General features: G+C 43.0%; 1 protein-coding gene across 6 annotated transcripts in view; it reads left to right on the forward strand.

Annotated features, from left to right (window-relative positions):
* The first annotated feature begins 401 nt into the window (after positions 1 to 401).
* PAPSS2 (3'-phosphoadenosine 5'-phosphosulfate synthase 2) overlaps positions 402 to 22,721 on the forward strand; it is a 67,426-nt gene continuing 45,106 nt past the window's right edge. For 2 of the 6 annotated variants that reach the window (XM_061635384.1, XM_061635385.1), the window contains exons 1-2: positions 402 to 565; positions 4,619 to 4,824. In XM_061635384.1, coding sequence (XP_061491368.1) covers positions 4,666 to 4,824 — 159 coding nt within the window. In that variant the 5' untranslated portion in view covers positions 402 to 565; positions 4,619 to 4,665. The other 4 variants (XM_061635386.1, XM_061635387.1, XM_061635388.1 and 1 more) reach the window with 4 other exon arrangements.

Below are 22,721 nucleotides of genomic sequence, written 5' to 3' on the forward strand. Positions count from 1 at the left end.
GAAAAATCATTTTTTTTTATTTTCAAAAGTTAAGATCATAAGTCTGTGGCTCGGGTTGGGCATTTGATTTCGTCTTCGTCCACTGCTTGTCAGCATATTTTTAATTAAGGAAACGCGTGGGTGAGACTGGCTTCCAAGGCAACATTTTTGAGTGCCGTCTGAGACCGAATCAAAGGGGGGGGGAGTTCGCCTTTTGCGCGGGAGTTCACAAGCACAAAAAGGACGCAAGAGAGAAGAAAAGCTTTCCCCTCCACTCCGCAGAGACTCTCTCCGCGCTACCCTTGCCGAAAACTTCTTCCCGTCTGTGGCAGCCGGTAAAAGAGGAAGAAACGAGGGAGGAGCCAGAAGAGGGGTGGGTTGGGAAGGCGGTCCAGGAAAGTGCTACGTGTCTCCTCAACAGCATTTATACCTACTCCCTTCCCCTTACAACTTCTCAGCTAGCTAGCCACCTCAGCGGGAGCAAGGTGCTTGCCTTTCCCCTGCCAGTAGCCAAGGGAGTCTTCGCCGTCGCCGGGTCCGTTTGCGCGAAGCAGGCGACATGTCTGACAACAAGAAGCAAAGGGTGGTAGGTGCTGGCTCAGCAGTTCTCCCTCCGCGCTTGTAGGGGCAGCATCGCGCCAGTGTCTGCGGGACGCGCTTTTGCTTCTACCCCGCAACGGTACCCTCGCGCGCTCATTCTTTCTGTTCATGCTGTAGCCTGATTGGCTGCTGCCACTACCCTATTCTCCACTAGGGCAGAGGCAGCCGCTCTTAAAGAGCAGCAGAAAAATGTCATCCTGTTTGCTCAGCGGGTTTGCTTGGAAGTCAACCCAGTGTATTCAGTGAGCATTGGTATAGTGGAGCAGGGCACTTATTCCACAGCAGGCTTGATGATGTCATCTCCTGGGGCACTTTTCACCAGCCCAGTGCATGCTAAATAAATAAGCTTTTTTCCAGAGAGAGGTTGCGTTAGGGTGCATACCTGACGTTAAACTGAAGGGGGGGATCCTAAAATCCCTTTCTTATGACAAATCAAAATGGCATAACAGTTGATGAAACGTTTGACACCAGAGCTCGTCATCAGGTTGAGTGTTAAGCAAAGGGGGGGGGAGTAAGGAAGAAAAGCTAGCTTGGAATTGAAACCATGATGTCTGTGTTGGTCAAAATATCTTTTGTTGTTGTATAGTCCTAGAAGGATAGTAATGAAAAGGGTCTGCACTTCAGAATTTACTAATTACACCACTGTCATCGGGCATTAACTTTCCAGGCTTTGGGCTGGAAGCTTCAGGGCCTAGTAATTATACATGTGATGCTAAGCACCTGTTTGAAGAAAGCGAGTTTAACAGTGCCACATTTATTCTGAAGGAAGAGCAGCCAATCAACAACTGTTGCTGGTGTGGAGAGGCAATCAAACCATTAAGTAAATGGCACATAGGAATTTCCCTGCCCTGTAGCAGAGGCTGGGAAAGACTAGGGGCAGGAGGTCCCCCCAACCAGGAAGCCCCTCAAACCCTCCTTCCTACCACAACATGGTGCCACTGTCTCTGAGTTCTCCCGCTTCAAGGAAGAATGGGGAAGAGTACAGGCAAGGAGAGACTGTGGTTGCTCCCAGGTTCTCTCCCTTGTAGGAATGTGTTACATGTGCTTAATCTTGGCTGTATCCCCCCTAAAAATAGTCCCCATTTTTCCTACTCATCAACCCACTCTGTCTCCCCTTCAGTTTTAACCCAGCAGCAGCTGATTCCTGTGCATTTACATCTGAGTTCTGGTCTTATTCCTCTGCCTCCAGCTTAAAAAACAAAGGTGCTGATACTTTTTTTTAAAAGGGGGAGGAGCAGCTGGTCAGTCAGAATGAGCCAGGCTGAGACTGTTTTCCTACATCACTCACCTCACCTCACCTCTGTGGTCTAGATGGCAGGCTATGTAGAATTTACTAGGATGTTATCCACTTCAAATGAAGCCCAAATATTAACCAAAGAAGGTGGCTTACAAAAATTAAAACAAATACAGATTAAAACCATACCAAACATTATTGTTAAAATGTAATTAAACTATATTGAATTAAAGCCATTAACATATCCATTAAAAAAGCCAAACATAAATAGAACAACACACATTATTAAAAGCCCTTGCAGTCAGTTCCTAAAAGCTTGTCGGAATAGAAAAGTTTTCACTTGCTGGTGGAAGGAGAGCAAGGAGGGAGCCAGTAAGAAGGGAGTTCCAGAGCTCTGGGGCAGCCACTGAGAAAGCCCTCTCCTGTGTTCCCATCAGACATGCCTGTGAGGGTGATGGGACCAAGAGAATGGCCTCCCCCAAAGATTCTGGAGCTCAAACAGGCTCACATGGGAAGATACGATCCTTCAGCTAGCCTGGATCGGTGTTCAGGCTTGGCCTGAAGGGAATCTCCCCTGAAGTGGTCCAAAGTGAAGCAGGCTGCTCCTGAAGCTTTGGTCTCATTTTGTAGGGCATTGGAGCAGCTGTCAAAGTCCTGATATACACTTTCAGAACAGTTCCCGCTCACGCTGTCAGTATGAACAGAGACTGCTCTGAAGGTGTGTATTGGGACTTTGATAGCTGCCTGACAGAGGTGTCTTCAGTGCGTTTTCTTCCTATGTAACTCATTGACAACAGCACTATCTTCACTGACTTCCATAGGTGAAAAGCCCACCCTTCAAAAAGGACCGAAAATGGGCCCCTCCCTGAAGTGGGTACTGAAGTTATTTTTTTCCTTGTGGACACCCCCTAGATTTTACATATATATTATAGAACTTGCATAAAGATCTGTGCACACTTCCTAGAATTTACATATAAATTATTAGGGCAGATTCTTAGTTGTTACGTTTATATCTCACCTTTCCTCCAAGGAGCTCAAGGTGGTGTACATGGTTCTCTCCCCATTTTTATCCTCATGACAACCCTGTGAGGTAGGTTAGGCTGGAAGACAGTGACTGACCCAAGGTTATACAGTGAGCTTCATGGCTTCATCATCTTTAAGGGGAAACCAGAGACCTAACTAGTTACTTATCTTCAAGCTGATTTGCATGTGTGTGTGGCCTCTAAGATGGTAGTTCAGTGCACTGTGTAAACTGAAAGAAGTTGCAACCGTCACACACTTTGCATAGTCTAGGTTTTTTTTAAAAAAATTGGATAGCCTGTTAAACTCAACTAGTCCGTCACCACACATGCTTTGGATAAGTGCTTAAAACAGTTTTTAAAAAATTATTTTTATTTAAAAAAACGATATATTTATCAACCAAATAATGAACATAAATTCAAGTAAATAACCAAAACAGTCACTGTGCTTCTAATACATCTAGAAGTATCAGGGACATCCACTGAGTTAACAGATACTAGAAACAAAAAAGACAAGAAACAAAAAATTACAAATTCCTCTAAATAAACTCATACTTAAATGGAATGAAAGTCTGAAATGGTTGGATGTTCATGTATAAAATAAACTTCCATCAAATTGCAACAAAATCCTCTGGGTCTACCTGGCTAACAATCTTTAAATGATAGGTGAACGTCTCTGAAATGGCAATAAACAACACCTTTGAAAACCATTTTTTAAAAAAATGAATACTGTCTTTCTTTTACCTGGCTGTGTGATCCAAAAGTACTGTGGCAACTATGATTAGTCCATGACAAGGGATAAGTACTCTGCATATGGTCAGAAGTAGTAGTCTCTTTACATTTACCAGGCACTGAAAATAGATTCCGGATTTGAAGCCTAACTTGATTCAAACCCTGCTCCAAAGTGTGCTGCTAGATGAGCATTTTGAAATAACTTTTTAACAAGTGATGGTTGCTTAGTATTTATTTATTAGCATTTCTTACATCTGTAATTTGTATGTAAATTCTATATTGCGTGGAATAGGCTTGTTCCATTTAAAAGTTGTGTGCTTATGCATTCTTCCTGGCATTAACAGGATATTCAGGTGATAGAGATTCAAAGGCTTTCTTGGCATGAAAACAGCCCAAGTTGGGGTTACTTGTTTTGTGGTGCCATGGTGTTCTGAAATAAAAAGGGCCCTAGTGTATTGTGTCATGATGCTTAGGGCATGACTCAGACTGCCCATGGCGTCAGCTATGGCGTGGAACGTATTTGAGATAGGGTGGTTTAGCTGGTTCACATTTTGTTTCAGGGCCAAGCAGCATTTTCCCTGCACAGCACCCAGAGTTTAACCTAAGCTGGCCCATGCCTATCAGCCTAGTAGACAGGAATGATAGCAAAATGCTGAGCTAAAAGCGGCCTGTGTAGTTTTAAGAGAAGGGTCATATTTATTTTACTAAGAGCATTGATAACTCGCCCTTCATTTCACTAGATCCCAAGATAGAATGCAAGATACAGATTTCATAAGATTATACAGAAAGAACAATAAATTATAAAACCTAACTTAACCTAAGTTAACCTAATGATAAACCTAACTTAATGATAAGAGCAGCTAGAATCACAGAGCAGACTAAGGTGATTACCACACCAAAACACTGAAAAGTGGAGTGGACAAAAGAATCCTAAAAAAAAAAAAAACTAACAAAACCCACCAGGAGACAGTTATTTTGTGCAACAGATTCCTCTTGCATGCATAGTGCCGCATATAGTGACCACATTAACTCCTTGGTCTGCCATTTCATGCAGGGTACCAGATAGAGTTAAAGTACAGGACAAAACATCTGTACCTGGAAATGTCCTCATTTAGCACAGAATGCTGGGAATTCCCTGCCACGGAGTTACTGTGGTCCAGAATACAGCATGTAAAGAGCAGAGAGCAAGAGCCAAAGCACAGGAAGCAAGAGGTGGTTACAGGAGATGGAATGCCCACAACACAGAGGGCAAAGAAAAAGGTCAGTGTTGTGAAACGCTTACTAGTTACAAGTTCATCCTCTGTGCACATTAGGAGACTTGCCAGATATTGGAGATACAGCCTTGTGGCTGGGATGGGGTTATATGGTTCACTCACGAGAGACTGCTATCATAGCGCTGGTACAGAGATGTCTAAGTGAGAAGGCTGGGGCCCAGGTTATAGTCTTTTACATGGTAACCGGACAATCCTGCTGCCTTTCTTCACATTACATCAGAGCTCATCACCTTCTAGCATGCATTCTGTCTCCACTGCAGTGCATTTTTCAGGAAGCAGCTAAGAGAAATAAGCTGATAGGTGAGTAGAAACCCTGAAAGATCCTCCCTCCATTATCATGGTTTTCTTCAGATTGTGACCACTCAAGCCTCGGAAACGCTTTAATCTTATTTGCTTCCTTTTTAACGTTCAGCTTCATTGTGTGAGTTATTGGCACTCTGGAGTTGTGTTTCCTAGGCTGTCTGAAGGATTGCTCAAAAAAAGTTCTGCATGCAGAACTTCAGCCAAAATAGAGAAAATATCACTCTTTATTTGTCTAATTTCTATTGGGGAGGAGGGGGAGCAGGAGGAGGAGGACAGCACCCACAGTAAGGTGGTATATAGAAATATTGGCAGTTGTTCCTGAATTTGTTGGGCAATTTAATTGTATCAATTGTACCTGCTTGAAGTTTGCCTCCTCTCTTTGTCTTTTTGAATCATGTTTGCGGGACTTAGCCTGAATAAAGATTCTGCATATGCCCAGGAAACAACTATTTTGATGTGCCTGGGATTTTTGCAGACCTGAATCAGGGTGTGTACCCTTTCAGACTTCACAGAATTGTTTGCAAGAGAAAAGAACAATGAAGCTTGAAAGCCTGTAGCACTGCTGCCAACATAGGTTGGATAGGTCTCATAAACCATGTTTACTTTTGTCTCTAGATGATTGCCATCTTCATTGTGTGGGGTGGGGTGGAGAAAGAAACCCATTTCCTCACTAGTTGGAAGTTACAGTTATACAACTATTGGTTATCTTTGAGAACCTCATGTCCTTGGTTTAAATCTGAACTATGCTTCTTAAGCAACAGTTCCAGATGCCATGAACTGACTACTTTACATAATGGATGTGTGCATAAAAAGTTTAACTTGCCAACAGTCACAGCTAGTTAGACACATTGTACCTCAAACCAGTTTAACTGCTTGGCATTGTCATAGGGGGACATCTCAGGGTGTCTAGAGCTGTCACATTTTCTCGTTGCATAGCAAAGGATATTGTCTACACTGACTGGCAGCGGCCCACCAGGATTTCAGACAGGGGCCGAGCCCTACCTGGAGATGCCAGGGGATTGAAAGTGGGACCCTCTGCATGAAAAGCAGATGCAGAGCTATAGCCATTCCTCTGGCATGCAGATTATATATTGGTATTATTGGTAATATGTCAATCATTTAAACCAGTTAAATGAATTTGTGAAAAGGCAGTTGATTAGTCGCCCGAACATGTTAATTGGTTGAAAATCTTATTTTTCAAAATTATAATGTTAATTCACAGCTTTCATTTTGGACTAATTATTTAGGGATCGCTAGGATGGATGAGACTTTGTATTCTATCCTTTTGAAACTCCTTAGATGAGTGTTAAATCACAGCTCAGTAATACATATAAATTAAATAACTAAGGTTATTTAGTGAGTTAGAATGAGTGGATAGCCATACTCTAAAGTGGAAAAACTGTTGACTTTATTGACTTGCTGCCATAATAAACACTAACTTAATAACCTTGTTGGCAGCATGGAAGTAAAAGGACAATGAACTCGGTGAGTGAATGATTGTCTCACTCCAGTAATGGTATCTATAGGCCACACATCACTAACACATACTGGCAAGGCAGATTGAATTAAGCTCATAAAGATGTCTCTGTACACTTGAGGACTGTGAGCTAATAAGCAATTAGATTTAAAACTCATGGTAAAAAAGTTAAGTACCGAGCCCAATGAAGAAATCAACCTAGAGGCAATAGTTGCACCCCTCTGTACTATTCTTCTCCTTCTCCTTTTTTTTTTTTAAAACATCCCTCAAAAACTGAAATTTAATTTATAATTAGACCGCTGCTAACCTTTCAGGTTGTCCATAGTAGCCTGAAGGATTTTAATGGACCTATTTTAAAACAAACACGTTGTATGTAGATTGCCAGCTGGAACAGGACTGCTATCCTTAAATTACTTGCTCTAAATAATATTAAGGCTTGCAGCATTTTCCTGCTTTAAATAAAAACCTTCCAAATCAAAAACTATAATTTGCTGTTAATCAGAGATTATTCTGAGAGATAGAAGTGAAATTTTCCTTTTGTGCTCTTTTTAGCTGGGGAAATAGTACAGAGGGCAGAAATGGTAAGTATTGGAGGAGGCGGGGAAAGGGGAACAACAGAGTTGTGGGAATTGTGTGGGTTTCCAACACTATTTGAAAGGCTACTTGAGACAGCAACGCATGTTTTTATTTGATTTGACTGCAAATCAATACATGATCACATAAGCCTCCTTTACCAAATTTTAAAATAATGGATGCAGGATCAGACAAGAATAAAATCAATAGAGTGTGGACAAGGAGTGTATACAGTGATATTTCTATTCTATTGTTTTTTGTAGCCAAACTCTGCAGCTTTGTTTTTGTTGTTCCTCCACAGGGGTATTTCATTAATTGTGCTGTTTCCTAGACTCTATTCATGAGGGAAGTTCTTTGGCTGGAAAAAAATCATTAGAGAAATATCCTAATGGGGCTTGTTGCAGTCCAAAGGATGTAAAATCTGGTTAGTGCATGATTTGTGTACAGTTGTTTATTTACCATACTGAGATGTATTGGAAAACTGCAAGGTGTAATTCATGGCAGGGGCATTATAGATCAGGTCAATGAATGGCTGTGTGTCTTATGCAGTGCTTTTTTTGTTGTAAAAGATGAGGTGCTGGTACTTAAACTTTGATAAGAGAACTGGGATTGACTTGGCACAGTCAACAAAAAAAGAGGTGCCTTTACTGTGTATCAGTGAGTACTATCACAAAAAAGCCCTGGTCTTAAGTCACAATAATTAAAAAATCTCTCTTCCACATGGTAAAAGCAAATTTGGAATCCAGAGATCTGCAGGGCTTAATCATCTTTAGTATTCTGTACCTTATTTTGTACATTGCATTTTAAAAACGTACAAACAGCTCAAATACAGACAGATGTTGTTATAGAGAGGGATATGCCAAAAAAATTCAAATGGTACAACTACTGTGCTTCAATTAAAAAAAACAAATACCCTATTCTGCACGGGTAGCTATTGTCACTATCTTGCTAACTTGGACACAAAAGTCTGGCTGCACAGATCTGTTAGTTATTTTCGGAATATATAGTACCTGAAAAGGAAAAGAAAATTATTATCAAGTTTTCAGTTTTCAAATGTTTCCAAGCCTGGTCACCTGGATATAATTCTTAGTCCACACAAGTTACTAAAGGAGTGGCTATTTACATGCTTGCATTAGAATCAAAAGTATATGGACTTTGTGCAGTGGGACTGTCAGTAGATATGACAGCAGTGACGGAAAATTCTGCAATACCAACAATGGGTACTGAAGAAATTGACCAGAGCACATGGACTTATTTTCCAAAGATTAAAATGTAGGTCCAGGTCTTAATTGGCAGTGTTCAAGGTGCTGGCCTACAGGGGAGTGAATACTGGTAGAAAACATTCCTGGTCGATAATTCCACCTGGGCTTCTCTTGTTAGTGCCGAATCAAAGACCACTCCCAGACTATGTGCTTGGTTTTTCATGGGGAGGGCCACTCTGTCCAGTTCCAGCTGTAAACAACATTTCAGAGCTGGGGATCTCCCCACACACAGCACCTCTTTCTTGCTCAGATTCAGTCTCTTTTACCTACCACCACACACTGGTTAGGATTTTGACAGCCTGCCCGGGATCCAAAAATGGAAAGGTAAGGTATTGCTGAGTTTGGAACCTTTGCCAAACCTTCAGATGACTTCTCCCAGTGGTTTCATGTAGATGTTAAAGAGCAGGGGGAACAAAATGGAGCCCGTGGAATCCCACAAGCCATTGCCCTTTGGATGAAGCAGAAGTCCCCTAGCACCACATTCTGGGAATGGGCATCTAAGAAGGATTATGATACAATGCCTCATAAGCCTAAACCCAATAGTAGATCTAGAAGGATGCCACGGTCAATGGTACTGAAAGTTGCTGAGAGGTTTATTTATTTATTTTATTTATTTATTTATTAAATTTATATACCGCCCGACTAGCAATAGCTCTCTGGGCGGTGAACATAAAACAGCATAAAAATACAATAAATAACAAAACAATACTAAAATACAAGCAACAATCCAACACAATAAACATTTTTAAAATTAAATCAGTGTAACTTAAAATGCTTCAGAGAATAGGAAGGTTTTGACCTGGCGCCGGAAGGAGAGCAGAGTCGGCGCCAGGCGTACTTCCTCAGGGAGACTGTTCCATAGTTCGGGGGCCACCACTGAGAAGGCCCTAGATCTTGTCATCACCCTCCGGGCCTCCCTGTGAGTTGGAACCCGGAGGAGGGCCTTCGTAGCAGAACGTAGTGCACGGGCCGGTTCATATCGGAAGAGGCGTTCCGCAAGGTATCGTGGTCCCGCACCGTATAAGGCTTTATAGGTTAATACCAACACTTTGAATCTAGCCCGGAAACATATTGGCAACCAGTGCAAGCTGGCCAGAACAGGTGTTATATGCTCGGACCGCTTGGTCCTTGTCAGCAATCTGGCCGCCGCATTTTGCACTAGTTGTAGCTTCCGAACTGTCTTCAAAGGTAGCCCTACGTAAAGCGCATTACAGTAATCCAAACGTGAGGTTACCAGAGCATGTACCACTGATGTAAGGTCCTCTTTACTCAAATAGGGATGTAGCTGGGCTACCAACCGAAGTTGGTAAAACGCATTCCTAACCACTGAGGCTACTTGAGCCTCAAGTGAGAGGGAAGAGTCTAAAAAGACTCCCAGACTACGAACCCGGTCCTTTAGGGGGAGTGTAACCCCGTCCAGGACAGGGTATATATCCACCATCCGATCAGAGAACCCGTCCACCAACAGCATCTCAGTCTTGTCTGGATTGAGCTTCAGTTTGTTAACTGTCATCCAGTCCATTGTCGAGGCCAGGCAACGGTTCAGCAAATCGACAGCCTCACCTGAAGAAGATGAAAAGGAGAAGTAGAGCTGCGTGTCATCAGCATACTGATGACAACGCACTCCAAAACTCCTGATGACCTCTCCCAACGGCTTCATGTAGATATTAAAAAGCAGGGGGGACAAAACTGACCCCTGCGGGACCCCATATTGGAGAGCCCGCGGTGTCGAGCAATGTTCCCCAAGCACTACCTTCTGGAGACGACCCGCCAAGTAGGAGCGGAACCACTGCCAAGCAGTACCTCCAACTCCCAACTCCGCGAGCCTCTCCAGAAGGATACCATGGTCGATGGTATCAAAAGCCGCTGAGAGATCAAGGAGAATCAACAGAGTTACACTCCCTCTGTCTTTTTCCCGACATAGGTCATCGTACAGGGCGACCAAGGCTGTCTCAGTGCCAAAACCGGGCCTAAAACCCGATTGAAATGGATCTAGATAATCAGTTTCATCCAGTAGCGCCTGGAGCTGGCCAGCAACCACCCGTTCCAAGACCTTGCCCAGGAATGGAACATTCGCCACTGGCCTGTAGCTGTTAAAATTGTCTGGGTCCAAGGAAGGCTTTTTCAGGAGTGGTCTCACCACTGCCTCTTTCAGACAGCCCGGGACCACTCCCTCTCGTAAAGAGGCATTTATCACTTCCTTGGCCCAGCTACCTGTTCCATTCCTACTAGTTTTTATCAGCCAGGAGGGGCAAGGATCCAGTACCGAAGTGGTTGCACGTACCTGTCCAAGCACCTTGTCCACGTCCTCGAGTTGAACCAACTGAAGCTCATCCAACAAAACAGGACAAGACTGTGCTCCGGACATCTCACTAGGATCTACTGCTATAACTTGAGAGTCTAGGTCCTGGCGGATACATGAGATCTTATTCTGGAAGTGATCGGCAAACTGATTACAGCGGGCCTCCGATGATTCCACCGTGTCCGGAGGGTTTGAATGGAGAAGCCCCCGGACAACTCGAAAGAGCTCCGCTGGGCGGCAAAGAGATGATTTAATAGTGGCAGCAAAATGATGTTTTTTAGCTGCCTTCACTGCTCCTACATAGAGCTTAGTCGAAGCACTAACCAGCGCATAATTGTATCCGTCGGGAGTTCGTCTCCATTTCCGCTCAAGCCTCCTCCTATCTTGCTTCATCGCTCTCAGCTCCGGAGTATACCATGGAGCTGTATGAGCTCTACACAGGAGAGGGCGTGCAGGAGCGATCGTGTTTACAGCCCGGGTCATCTCCGTATTCCACAGAGCGACCAGGGCTTCAGCAGGAGCGCCAGTCCTATCAGCCGGAAAATCCCCCAGAGCCCTTTGAAAACCTTCAGGATCCATTAGTCTCCGAGGGCGGACCATTTTAATAAGTCCCCCACCCTTGCAGAGGGAAGAGGTTACTGAAAGTCTAAACTTCAGCAAGCAGTGGTCTGTCCATGACAAAGGGAGTGTTGTAAAACTCCCCACATCCAGATCACTTTCCCCATGCTCAGTAGCAAAAACAAGGTCTAGAGTGTGCCCCGATACATGTGTTGGACCACTAACATATTGAGACAGCCCCATGGCTGTCATGGAAGCCATGAAGTCCTGAGCCGCGCCAGACAAAGTGGTCTCGGCATGAATGTTGAAATCCCCCAGTACTATTAGTCTGGGGGACCTCAACAATATATCCGAGACCACTTCCGCCAGCTCAGTTAGGGAAGCCATTGGGCAGCAAGGTGGGCGGTACACCAAAAGGATTCCCAGCCTGTCCCTCTGGCCCAACACAAGGTGCAAACACTCCAGGCCAGTAACTGAATGAACATGGTGCTTGGTGAGTGAGATGGAACTCTTATAGACGACAGCAACCCCACCTCCCCGACCCTCAGATCTACCATGATGCTGAACCAAGTACCCCGGTGGGCAGAGCTGAGAGAGACCAACTCCTCCCTGCTCACCCACCCAGGTCTCGGTTATACATGCCAGATCGGCTGCCTCATCCACAATCAAATCGTGGACGAGGGAGGTTTTATTATATACCGATCTGGCATTTAATAACAGCAACTGGAGATCTGAGAGTTGGCTGATAGGACTACCAACGACCTTGCGGGTGTGGGAAGGACCGGAACAAGGCACAGCCACAACATGTCTGGACCGCGTTCCCCTTACCTGGCACGTCCTTCTCACAGCGCCATACCTTCCTTTGCCCGTCATTACGGCAATTGGGGCCCCCTCAAGTCTCCCCGCCTGATGGATAAAACTCTCTCCGAAGCACATAATACAACTAAAATATACAACAATTAAACGTATAAAAACAGCTATATATACAGCCATATATACAGCATATAAACATACACACTCACTCAGACATACATTCATATAATCAGGCACCCATTCATCTCAAATTGCATCAACACACCAACAAAAAAGTAAATAAATAAATAAATAAATAAATAATAAAAAAAAAAATAAGGTTCAGGGGGAATAACATGGTAATATACCTCCTCTCCACCCTTATGCATAAGTCATCCACCATGATGACCAAGGACCCATCCAAACTTACTTTCGATAATCCACATTTTCCATATTCACTTTGTAATCGGAGAGTCTCCATCTTGCCTGTTCGTCTACTGTTTTCAGTGTTAACAAATTCGCTGTTCTCGCACCCAGACGTGAAATACATTCATTGCGGTTTTTCCCAAAGCTATGCCTGTCACTCCACCCCTATGAGTCAATTGATCCACAAAATATGATGTGTGCTAGCCCCCCTTCCTGTGTCCACCCAACCACATCTAATCTGCATTTCAACGTACAGGTGCTTTTGAGACTGAGCGAAAGAGCGCGAAACTTTGAATTTGCTGTGGGTTTTGCAGTTGTGGCAGACTTGTTTGGCTGTAATGGAGTTGCGACTGCAGAACCGCAAAAAATATAGTTGTAGACCTTTGTAGATGTTTGCTGGCATGGCACATTGTACCTTCAAAAGAGTCCTCTCGTTTCTCCTCCCCCCACCCCAGGTTAGGCTCTCCGGCCCTGTATGGTTACCTAAGAGTAAACCCAGCCAAACTCAGTCAGGAATTACTTTTGAGTAAGCACACAGGCAGCAGGATCGTGGCACTGTGACTTCCTCAGTCCAAATTCCCTCCCCGCTTTCTCCAGATGTAGAAGGAAGTCTCCCTCCCAGAGAAGGAAAGCAGCTCAAATGTCTCATCAAACCTTTATGAAGGGTGGGAGGGCAACGGAGTTGTTGGGAGCCTCTGATCTTTCTCTTCCTTCCTCTTCCCCCCCCCCCAAGCTGGCATAGGAGCCTCTCATGAGCCTGGCTGTACCGCCATCTCCCCCCTGTGTTTGGTTTCTTCTCAATCAGGAATTATTTAGATCTTTGTTTGGGCTTCAGTTGGTCAAGCGGCTTTCAAGCAGGAACACCGGGACTGGGTCACCTGGTTTAAAGGAACCGCACATCCTCCCCCAATCCATCCCAATGCAAGAGAACAAAGAAAGCACCCTGCTCCCACCACTGCCAAATGCTGTTTGTTTTGAAGAGGGGGGTGCATGTGTAAACGACCAAACCTCTCTAGGGAATGCACATGCAGCCGAATAATCAGGTTTGAATACACACTCAAGATTGTTTCTCCTGGCACGCATCTCTCTCTCTCTCTCTGCCATGCCCCATTATCACGAAGCAATCATAAAATTGCAAAACAACAACACACACACAATTAAAACCAACAAAAGCCACTAAACCCATCCTTTCCTTCAGCTTCAGGCTGGGCATTCTCACGCTACCATTACAAATAAATGCCTACATTTGATTCTTCGCAAATGCACAGTTTTGGATCTGTGCAGAACTGCTGGCAGCACCCCTGAACACGGGCCCGTTTCCTGATTGGTTGAGATTTGTTGCACTTAGTTCTCGTGCTTTTGGCTGGGACAGAGAGAAGGGGCTCAGAATCTGATGGGGAAATGCCCTTGGATCACCCCTGGCATGCCTATTTAGGCAAACTGTGTGGCATTGCATCCGAGCTCCATGAAAGTAATGCAATTGTTTTCCACTTTAAGAAAGCATATCGCATTTTCCAAGGAATCGCAAATACGGATTTGTGAGGGCAAAAATCCGCAACAACGAACAACGTCGTATGGACCACGGAGAATTAATCACTACACAAAGCGATCATATTGCAGATTATACAGTTGTTTGGACGGGCCCCGAGACTGTTTTCATCCCATAACTGGGCCTGAACCCAGACCTGAAAGCTTCCAAGTTATCTATATCATCTAAAACTATCTAGAGTTGAGAGGAGGCCACCTGCTATATCACTTTGCCCCCCAAAAAGGCAAATTAGAGACTGGATGGTAGTTGTTTAAGATCAAAGTTTTTACATTTGATTTTTACAACCACTCAGTCTCTTAAGGTGGCATTAACTACCTCTGAGGTTCTCTCCTGTCTTGTAGATCTCAAAAGCCATGAAGGGCAAGGGTCAAGCAAGCAGGTTGTGGGTCTCACCACTCCAAGCAAGTTTGTCCACATTCTCAGGCAAAACAAGCTGAAAGGTATCAACCCTAATAGTGCTAGATGGTATCCTGGTCCCATCTATCTCTGACTTGAATTTTTAAAATAAAAATACAGTAGGGCCCCGCTCATACAGCAGGTTATGTTCCGGACCCCCGCTGTAAAGCGGATCCCATTGACTTACATTGACCAAAATGGCACCTGGATGCAAAAAACTGCCGTAAAAGCGGAACAAGCGCTGTAAAGCGGGGGATGCCTTGCTCATGGAGGGGTAAGCAGTTTCCATTCTATAGAAACTGCCCTCCTGGCACTGCTCTTGGAAGCCTCCCTGTGCTGATCCTTGCAAGCCTTTCCACACTGCTGGACATTGAAAAGATCAGCGTAGGGTGGCTTGCACAGCAATGGGCTGTTAACGCCCCATGTGCTATAGTGGCTTGGGATCCCCACACAACGGATTTTGACCTGTGGACCAGGCAACCCACCTGTCAATCCTGATGTCACCTGTCAAAGTTGGCCCATGGGGTGGGACCAGATCTTTATGGCTAAAAGGTTCCCCCACCCCCTATAGAGTCTATAGTTATATTGAAGATGATGGAGGGCTCCGCTGCCTGATGACTACTGGTGAATATGGGCAGGCACAGATAGGTAAGAGTACTTGCAAAATATTTAACCCACATTTCACCTTCCTTTGGGAGGAAGGGGGAATAGAAGTCCAATTAAAAATATAGTAGTAGTAGTTGTAGTAATAGTTATTTTATTACTATGAAGTTTGCAGTGCCAATACAACGTTAAGGGAGTTAACAGAAAAAGATAGGATCCACTGGTGACTACAGTACTCAGTCATGCCCTGGGGGTATGAGGATGGCAGTGAGGGATAGTATTCCATCTTTGCATTCTTATGGGCTCAGAGCAACAATGATGAGAACGGTCAAGTTAGAATTCATGTCTCTGCTTACCAACTGTCCAAGCCTCATTGCACGATTCAGAAAATAAATGGATCAACTTATTACACACACACAGAGAGAATTATAGCTATCCATTAACAATGGAGTTGCAAATACAAAGTCAGGTGCAGTAAAACAAAGTCACTAGATACAAAGTGTACGAAACCAAGGCCACTCAGAAAACAAAAATCAAGTAAGATACATGGAGAGCATCTGCACAATAATAAGATACAAGAGGGAGAGAGATACAAGCCAGTACAAAAGATCCACAAATAACAGTGCAGTAGTCCAACTACTATCAGTTGCATGGCTCAATGGGTCAGTGAGCTAGCCTAAATAATGAAAGGTCATGAAAGGAAACAGTGCCTGAAAAGCATTTTCATGTACATTTTTGAAAAGAGAGTGATTTGATTTCACTGTGATTTCCCAAATCATTAAAAGAACTCAGACACAGTGCTCAAGAGAGCTCAAGGGAATTATTTTTTGAATTTTTTATTTTATTTTTTGGCCAAAGAAAGGCATTTGGATTCAATGAATAACTGTAGAGCCAAGCATCATCTGTTTGTTAATAGCAGAAGTTTTCAGCCAGCTTTTAAAAACTCAACTGTGTTTTATCCCTTAGCCTTAAGTCTTAAGTTTCTTAAGATCTTCTAATATGTTTTGGACATTATAGTAGGGTAAACTCAATACTGAATGTGTGCAGCCTTTTTGAAAAGTCACAACTACATAGTGCAACAACCAAGTAGGAAAGTCAGCTCCTTTTTCCCCACCTTACTGCCTGCTGGCAGCCAGCAATTTAAATTTAAAAGTAAAGTGACACACAAGATTACAGAGTGTGCTTTGCTCAAGAAGATTTAAACCAAAGCTTCCTATATATAAATCCAGCAAGATTATGACATTCTAACCCAGCCTTCACCAACTTGATGCCCTCCAGATGTTTTGAACTACACCTCCCAACAGCCCCAGCAAGCATGTGCTGGCTGGAGTGATGGGATTATAGTCCAAAACATTTGGAGGGCACCAGGTTGGCTAGGCTGCTCTAGCCTATGTGCTCTAATTCTGTTCGAGAATTTTTTTTCATGGTGTATACTTCCATTTTATACCAGAACTATACATATAACTACTGAGTTAGTGTCTGAATTCACAGACTGCAACAACAGATTGCCTTCCAACTAATATTCTGTTCTTGTTTGGGTTAAGAAATTCTGCAGAAATATGTTTCCTCATCAATAAGCAACTTCTATACATTTCTTAGTCTGTTTAAATGTCACCCACATCTAATCATGGAAAGGAAATTTTGTTTTAACGCTTTTTTTCTTTTTATTAATTCCCAGAGGTCCATCTTGAAATCAATGGACATTATTTTAGATGAGGCTCTAAATTCATTTTTAGAAACTGCATGCATTTGTAGCAGGTTTAGTCCTTAACCCAGCCTTTCCCAACCAGTGTGCCTCCAGATGTTGTTGGACCACAACTCCCATCAGCCTCAGCCATGGCTGAGGCTGATGGGAGTTGTGGTCCAACAACATCTGGAGGCACACTGGTTGGGAAAGGCTGCCTTAACCTATCATACTGTTATCTGTCTCCTTATGGATAGACTTCTGTTTTCAAACTGAAGGGGTACTTTGAAGTAACGGCAGTGTGTCATGCATGACCACTGACCACAGACATTGCGGATCTGGTTTTGTATTTTAGTCAAGGCATTTATGGCTTTTTTTCTTTTCAGTAGCACCTACATACATATTACAGGTCTGTTCTCTGCTCTCTGCTCTCTTATAGTTTTATTGGCGTTTCTTGGTTTCAAAAGTTAAGTGGCTTTTTAATAGTTAAGTATACGAATAGAGCAAGTGCAGTAAGTGCTTACACTGGAGCGTGCCAACAGCTGTATTGTCACAACACCCTAATGTCACATTAGCATCACAGTGATACTACCTTGATGTCAGAAACAGATACATTGATGCAAATATTTAGCAAAACTTTAAACTCCTGCATGGGTAAGACACAGGATAGGGTAGGTATAATGTCTCTTGTCACTGAGCTATAGGAAGACTTGGAGCAGGCCATGAGTTTGTGTCTTTCTCTATTCCCTCCCCCTTTGCTTCACCTCTTCCCTTGGGGGCAAATTGCCCCCTTGCTCCTTAACCAGGGGGTAAAATGTTACTTCATCGAACCAATGGTGTTAAGTATGTAAAAGGCTTGCTAAGCTTCCTCTCTTAACCAGGATTTGAAAACCGGAGTTTAACACTTGAAATATTCTGGACTGAGGTCAAAGAGACTGCATTCCTATACAGGCTTATCAAAGAACATTATGTGGATAACAGTAATTACTCTAAAGAAACACAGTGTTCTTGCATTATTGCAGAAATTAAGTACATTGCATTACTCGATAGGGGTCAGATGAACACCTTCAGGTTAAACCATAATGTTAACGAGAGAGAGATTCATAATATTTAGATAAGGATGCACACAACTTTATAAGGTTGGCCAGTAACAGCTTTATAAATTTGTTGTGCACATTTCAAGAAATCATGAATACCTCAAAATAGTGAAATGTTAACATCACCACTGCAGTAAACTGACTTTACTGCAACTGTACAAGATGGAATTATTTTCCTGACATTTCCTTCTCAGTGTGTTACTTCCAAGCTGTGAAATATAATGCCCTTAAGATTACACAGTATTGGTGAAATATGGCTGGTTTACTTCAAGTCTGTAGAGATTTTGTTTCCTCATAAAGCAGAATAAACCTTTGTCTACAATATGTATGACTGCTTGTTTTAGAATTTTGTTTCAGTCCCTCTCTGAAGTCCCAAATGCATCCAAATATGGAAAATTGTTTTTTTTAAATTCAGTCAACAGCTTTACATGTAACATATTTGGCTTATATCAACCTGCTTTGTTGAGGAGCTCTGGATTGTTAACGTTGATTATGCATATACTGTATATACTTTTTTTCTGTGTAGTGTTTCCCTTTGTGTGGTCATACACAGTTAGCTAATGTAGAGGAACTAGCAGACTGAACAGACCAGGTATTAAAATATTGACCTTTGAGATAAAAAGTTTTATCCCCCCTGCCCAATCCCCTTAGATTTGCTTTAGCTGTCTGGACCCTAGTTAACCTCCAGGATCTTTCTCCTTCCAAATGGGATGAGGCAGGTGACCACGAGGGAGAGGACCGTTTTGGTGGTGGCACCCAAGTTGTTTAATGCCCTCTTCAGAGCGACCCACCTATATTGTTTTCTTTGCAGCACCATGTAAAGATCTTTGTCGTCTCAGGTTGTTTTAGTTGTAGTGCTTGTTAATCTCTTTGCATTACTGTCTTCTGTTGCTCATTTTATTCTGGTGCCATTTTAACTATTTCAGATTTTATTTTTATACCTCATAGGAGTTATCCAGTTGTGTCTGCCCATGAGTGGAATGGACTTGGCAGATCATCCAAAGCAGATGGGGGGTGCATGGGAGCAGCAGTGAGGAAAGGAGGAAGGGCAACTGATGTTGGCTATTGCTCAATGGCTTTAACTTTTATTTGTGAATTGCTAATAGGTGGTATAGAAATGTTGCATATAACAGATAATATGAAATAAATAATAAAATTGTACTGCTGCAACTAAAGTCTAGGTTTATGCCTGGAAAATGGAGTGGAGTTAGCTAGCTCTGTCCTACTTGCCAGACAATCTCCATCCTAAGTAGTGAATATGTCTGCAAGAGTTTTATGTGCACACGACTGCTCGAAGACACTGTAGAATGCCTGTTCTCTGTAACTGAGCTGCATAACCATGTGGCAGTAAGCCAAGGCAGGAACTAGGTATGCCCCTGCCCTACAGCACCAGTAATGGTTGGACTAAGGTTTACATCCAGCACCAGGAGGAGGCCACAGGAGGCCTGTTTTGAGAAGCCTAGCATTTGAGTTTATGATCATAATGTACAACACATAGTTCTTGGATTTTATAGCTGGCATACAATGATTTTCATTCTTAAGGGAATTCTCTCAAAATTTTAAAAAAATTGTCATATGATGTCCCCTATTATTGACAAAGAACAACACATCAAAAGTTATCTGTACTGTTATGGTCAGTGGATGGTATTCAACTAACCTGTCTCATCAATGCAAGGAATTTCACTTGCACAATAGGACTTTCCGTCCCTCTCCTTCTCCTGCACCCTCCTCAGATCTTTTCCAGAGGATGGGAGAAACTTCTAGAACAGATTTAGGGGGTGCATAGGAAGAGAGGAAGTAGTCCTATTACACACATGAAAATCCTTGAGCTGACACGACACTTACTTAGTGCTATATTTGATACAACCCAAAAAATATGAGGGAGAGATCACAAATAGAATTTTTCTCGATTGGAGCAACCTCTCAACTAGTCTTTGGGAAAGGATTTTAAAAGGCAGGCCATTGGTGTATCTAACCCCTATTGTTTATGTTGGTTGGCAGCAGCTAAAGTTGATAATGCTCTAACTGATTGGTGGGGATATTCTTATGCACAGCAGCATGGGTACAGCCCGCCTTTGTAAACAAAGTTTCCTGGGTTGGAGCCAATACGTTTTTATCAGGAAAGCAGAGCCCAGTGAAAACCTCCCACTTAACAGGAGCTATGCTTTATTTTATATAATTGTCTGGATTGTTTGAAGCTTGTGTTAACTTGAATGCTCTATTGTAGCTCCTTAAAAGTGGGGAAATTGTGTTTTTAATCTTGAGTTGATGGGTTTTAGATTTTACAACAAATAAGGAAATAGCTGACAATTGTCTTTTGATCGTGTTAATGGCTATGGTTATGAAGATTATCTTGTTTACCTTGAACTGATGCAGAGATAATGAAGGTAATATTGTGTGATGGATCATCTTTGGAGAGACTTGAATTGAGTCCCAGGTTCATTTGAGGTAGTGAGGAAGAGCTAGGTAGGACCATAATAGAGCACATGTTTTGCATGCAAAAGGTTGTTGGTTTGATCCTGCCAAGGCAGCTTCCTATGTTCTTTTGTGTGTTCTAAAATAGGGCCTAAGCATTTTCCCTTGTTACATATGTGCAAGATCTAGATAGCCCACAGAATTGCTTTTATTGCCCATCCCACTAAAAGTTTAAAAAGCTGGTATGCTTCCATCTCTTCTCAAAAAATACCCTGTATTCCATTAATCTTTGCTTGCTTGCTTGCTTGCTTGTTTCTTCTCAGGCTAAGTCATGCTACAATTTAGTGGTAAAATGGACTGCCTTCAAGTCGATTCCGACTTATGGCGACCATATCATTAGGGTTTTCATGGTAAGCAGTATTCAGAGGTGGTTTGCCATTGCCTTCCTCTGAGGCTGAGAGGCAGTGACTGGCCCAAGGTCACCCAGTGAGCTTCATGGCTGTGTAGGGATTTGAACCCTGGTCTCCCAGGTCATAGTCCAACACTCTAACCACTATGCCACACTGGCTCTCACAATTTAGTGGTAGTGGGTTACAATGGGAACTTTCTTTAAACCTGTTCTGCCATTACTGCAGTATATATAGTGCCTGAGTATATCATTTGGACACTTCATCAATCCGTAATCCACTCCTTCTTGCTGGTCTTCTGAGAACTGGGAGAGAAGTGGAAAGTTTGGATAATCACTTGCAATTATACTGGTTTCAGTACAAGTCCATCTCTGTATTGTGAATCCCGGGACACACAACATCAGTCAAACTCTGTCCCTTTTTACTCCCAAATCTGGGATTTTAGAGATCAGATGTGTTTTCCCTTTAAACCAGCTTCACACAGGCTTCAAAACTGTTTGGCTGAAAGTGGGAGGTGACCAGCTACCTCTGGGTCCTGAGAAAAGAAGCAGCAGCAGGGGTGGCGCTTGCCCCCCCCCCAGTATATTGCCAGCACACACCAGGGAGTGTGGAGGCTTCTCTGTGTGTATATGTGTGTATGAACAATGGCTCCCTTCACACATTCTCTGTTGAGAAGGCTCTTGTTTGCCTTCTGTTTCCCTCATAGGCTCCAAAACCATCTCACCTCCTCAGCTGCTTCCTTTCTAACTGTAAAACTTTAGAGTAATAAGAAGAGAGCATCTAGTCACAAGCTTTAAAGCAACAGAGCATTGCTCTTCTCCCTTGACCTAAAAGCGAGACTGGGGGGGGACATCCACAAATGACACAAGGAAAGTGAGTAACTGCAAGGGAGGAGGGGGAGAGGAGCAGGCAGGGGGGGAGAGGTTGGCTGTCTTCATTTCAAAAGTGTTTGGTCATCATCACCCTTCTCCACCCACTGGTGTGTACCCAGAGAATAAGATAAAAAATGAATAAAAAAATAAAGATGTGTACAGCTGGGTGCAGATGTGTTTCAAACTGCATCCAGACAAAATGGTCATGCTGCTAAAAAATACTAGTATGCACATAGCCTAAGGTTCAGTGTGATGAGCCATTCAAACCACCATTGGCCTTGAACAACTGCTTTGCCTTTCCAAATGCCAATGCCAGCCATATACCTGAAGCGCAATGGTTTAATCCTGGACCACTTCTTCCTAGCTTCACATTTAAAATCCTGTCTAAACTTGTACAACAGCCCACTAAAGGAGGTATTATATTCAGAGTCAGGACAGGCTGATTTCTTATCCTATGGCAAGCAATATGAAATGTGCCCAACGTAAGCAGAATATCACAGATCCAAATCAGTATGTGAAGATCCAGCTACTAATTGGATCCAGAGCAAGTTCGTCACAATTAGGTCCCATTGAACTTGATGTGGAAAGTTGGTCATGATGGCCAACTTAAGCCCCATTTATTTATTTGTTTCGTGCATAGGGATTCTCAGAAACATGGAGATGGCCTTGGTGGTAGCCTTGGCTGTTGTATTTTGTGCAATACTGGGACCTTGGCCGTTGGGCTATTGTTGATGTGTGTTTGTATTTTAAAGGAAGAAAAGTGTGTCTAATATAAAGAGAGTAATAATAATATAAAAAGAGTGATACCGGCACTGACTGATCTTGGAAAGAACAGAACATTCAAGTGCATTCCCCTTTTTCCAGACTAACCCCTGGAAACAAATGATCATTTTGTAGAAGCTTGCATTCACTTTGCTTTAGGGGGAAATTATGCTGTGTGCTTTTTTTCTTCCTTTTCACCTCTCTCTCTGATTTCCCTAACTTTTTTTTAAAATCTAGACAATATCATTGAAAGAGCACTGTGAAAGTAATTATTCTGTCGAGAGACCCTAAGGGCGTAGAGTAGCTTATTAGCTTGGAAACAAGATGTGATTTTTCAAAAAAGATATCCTCTGTTTTTTTTTAACTTTTCTTTCCTTCTCCCTACAGACCCCATGAGTCTCCCAA

The sequence above is a fragment of the Rhineura floridana genome, chromosome 7 (assembly GCF_030035675.1).
Source record: "Rhineura floridana isolate rRhiFlo1 chromosome 7, rRhiFlo1.hap2, whole genome shotgun sequence".
Taxonomy (NCBI): Eukaryota; Metazoa; Chordata; class Lepidosauria; order Squamata; family Rhineuridae; genus Rhineura; species Rhineura floridana.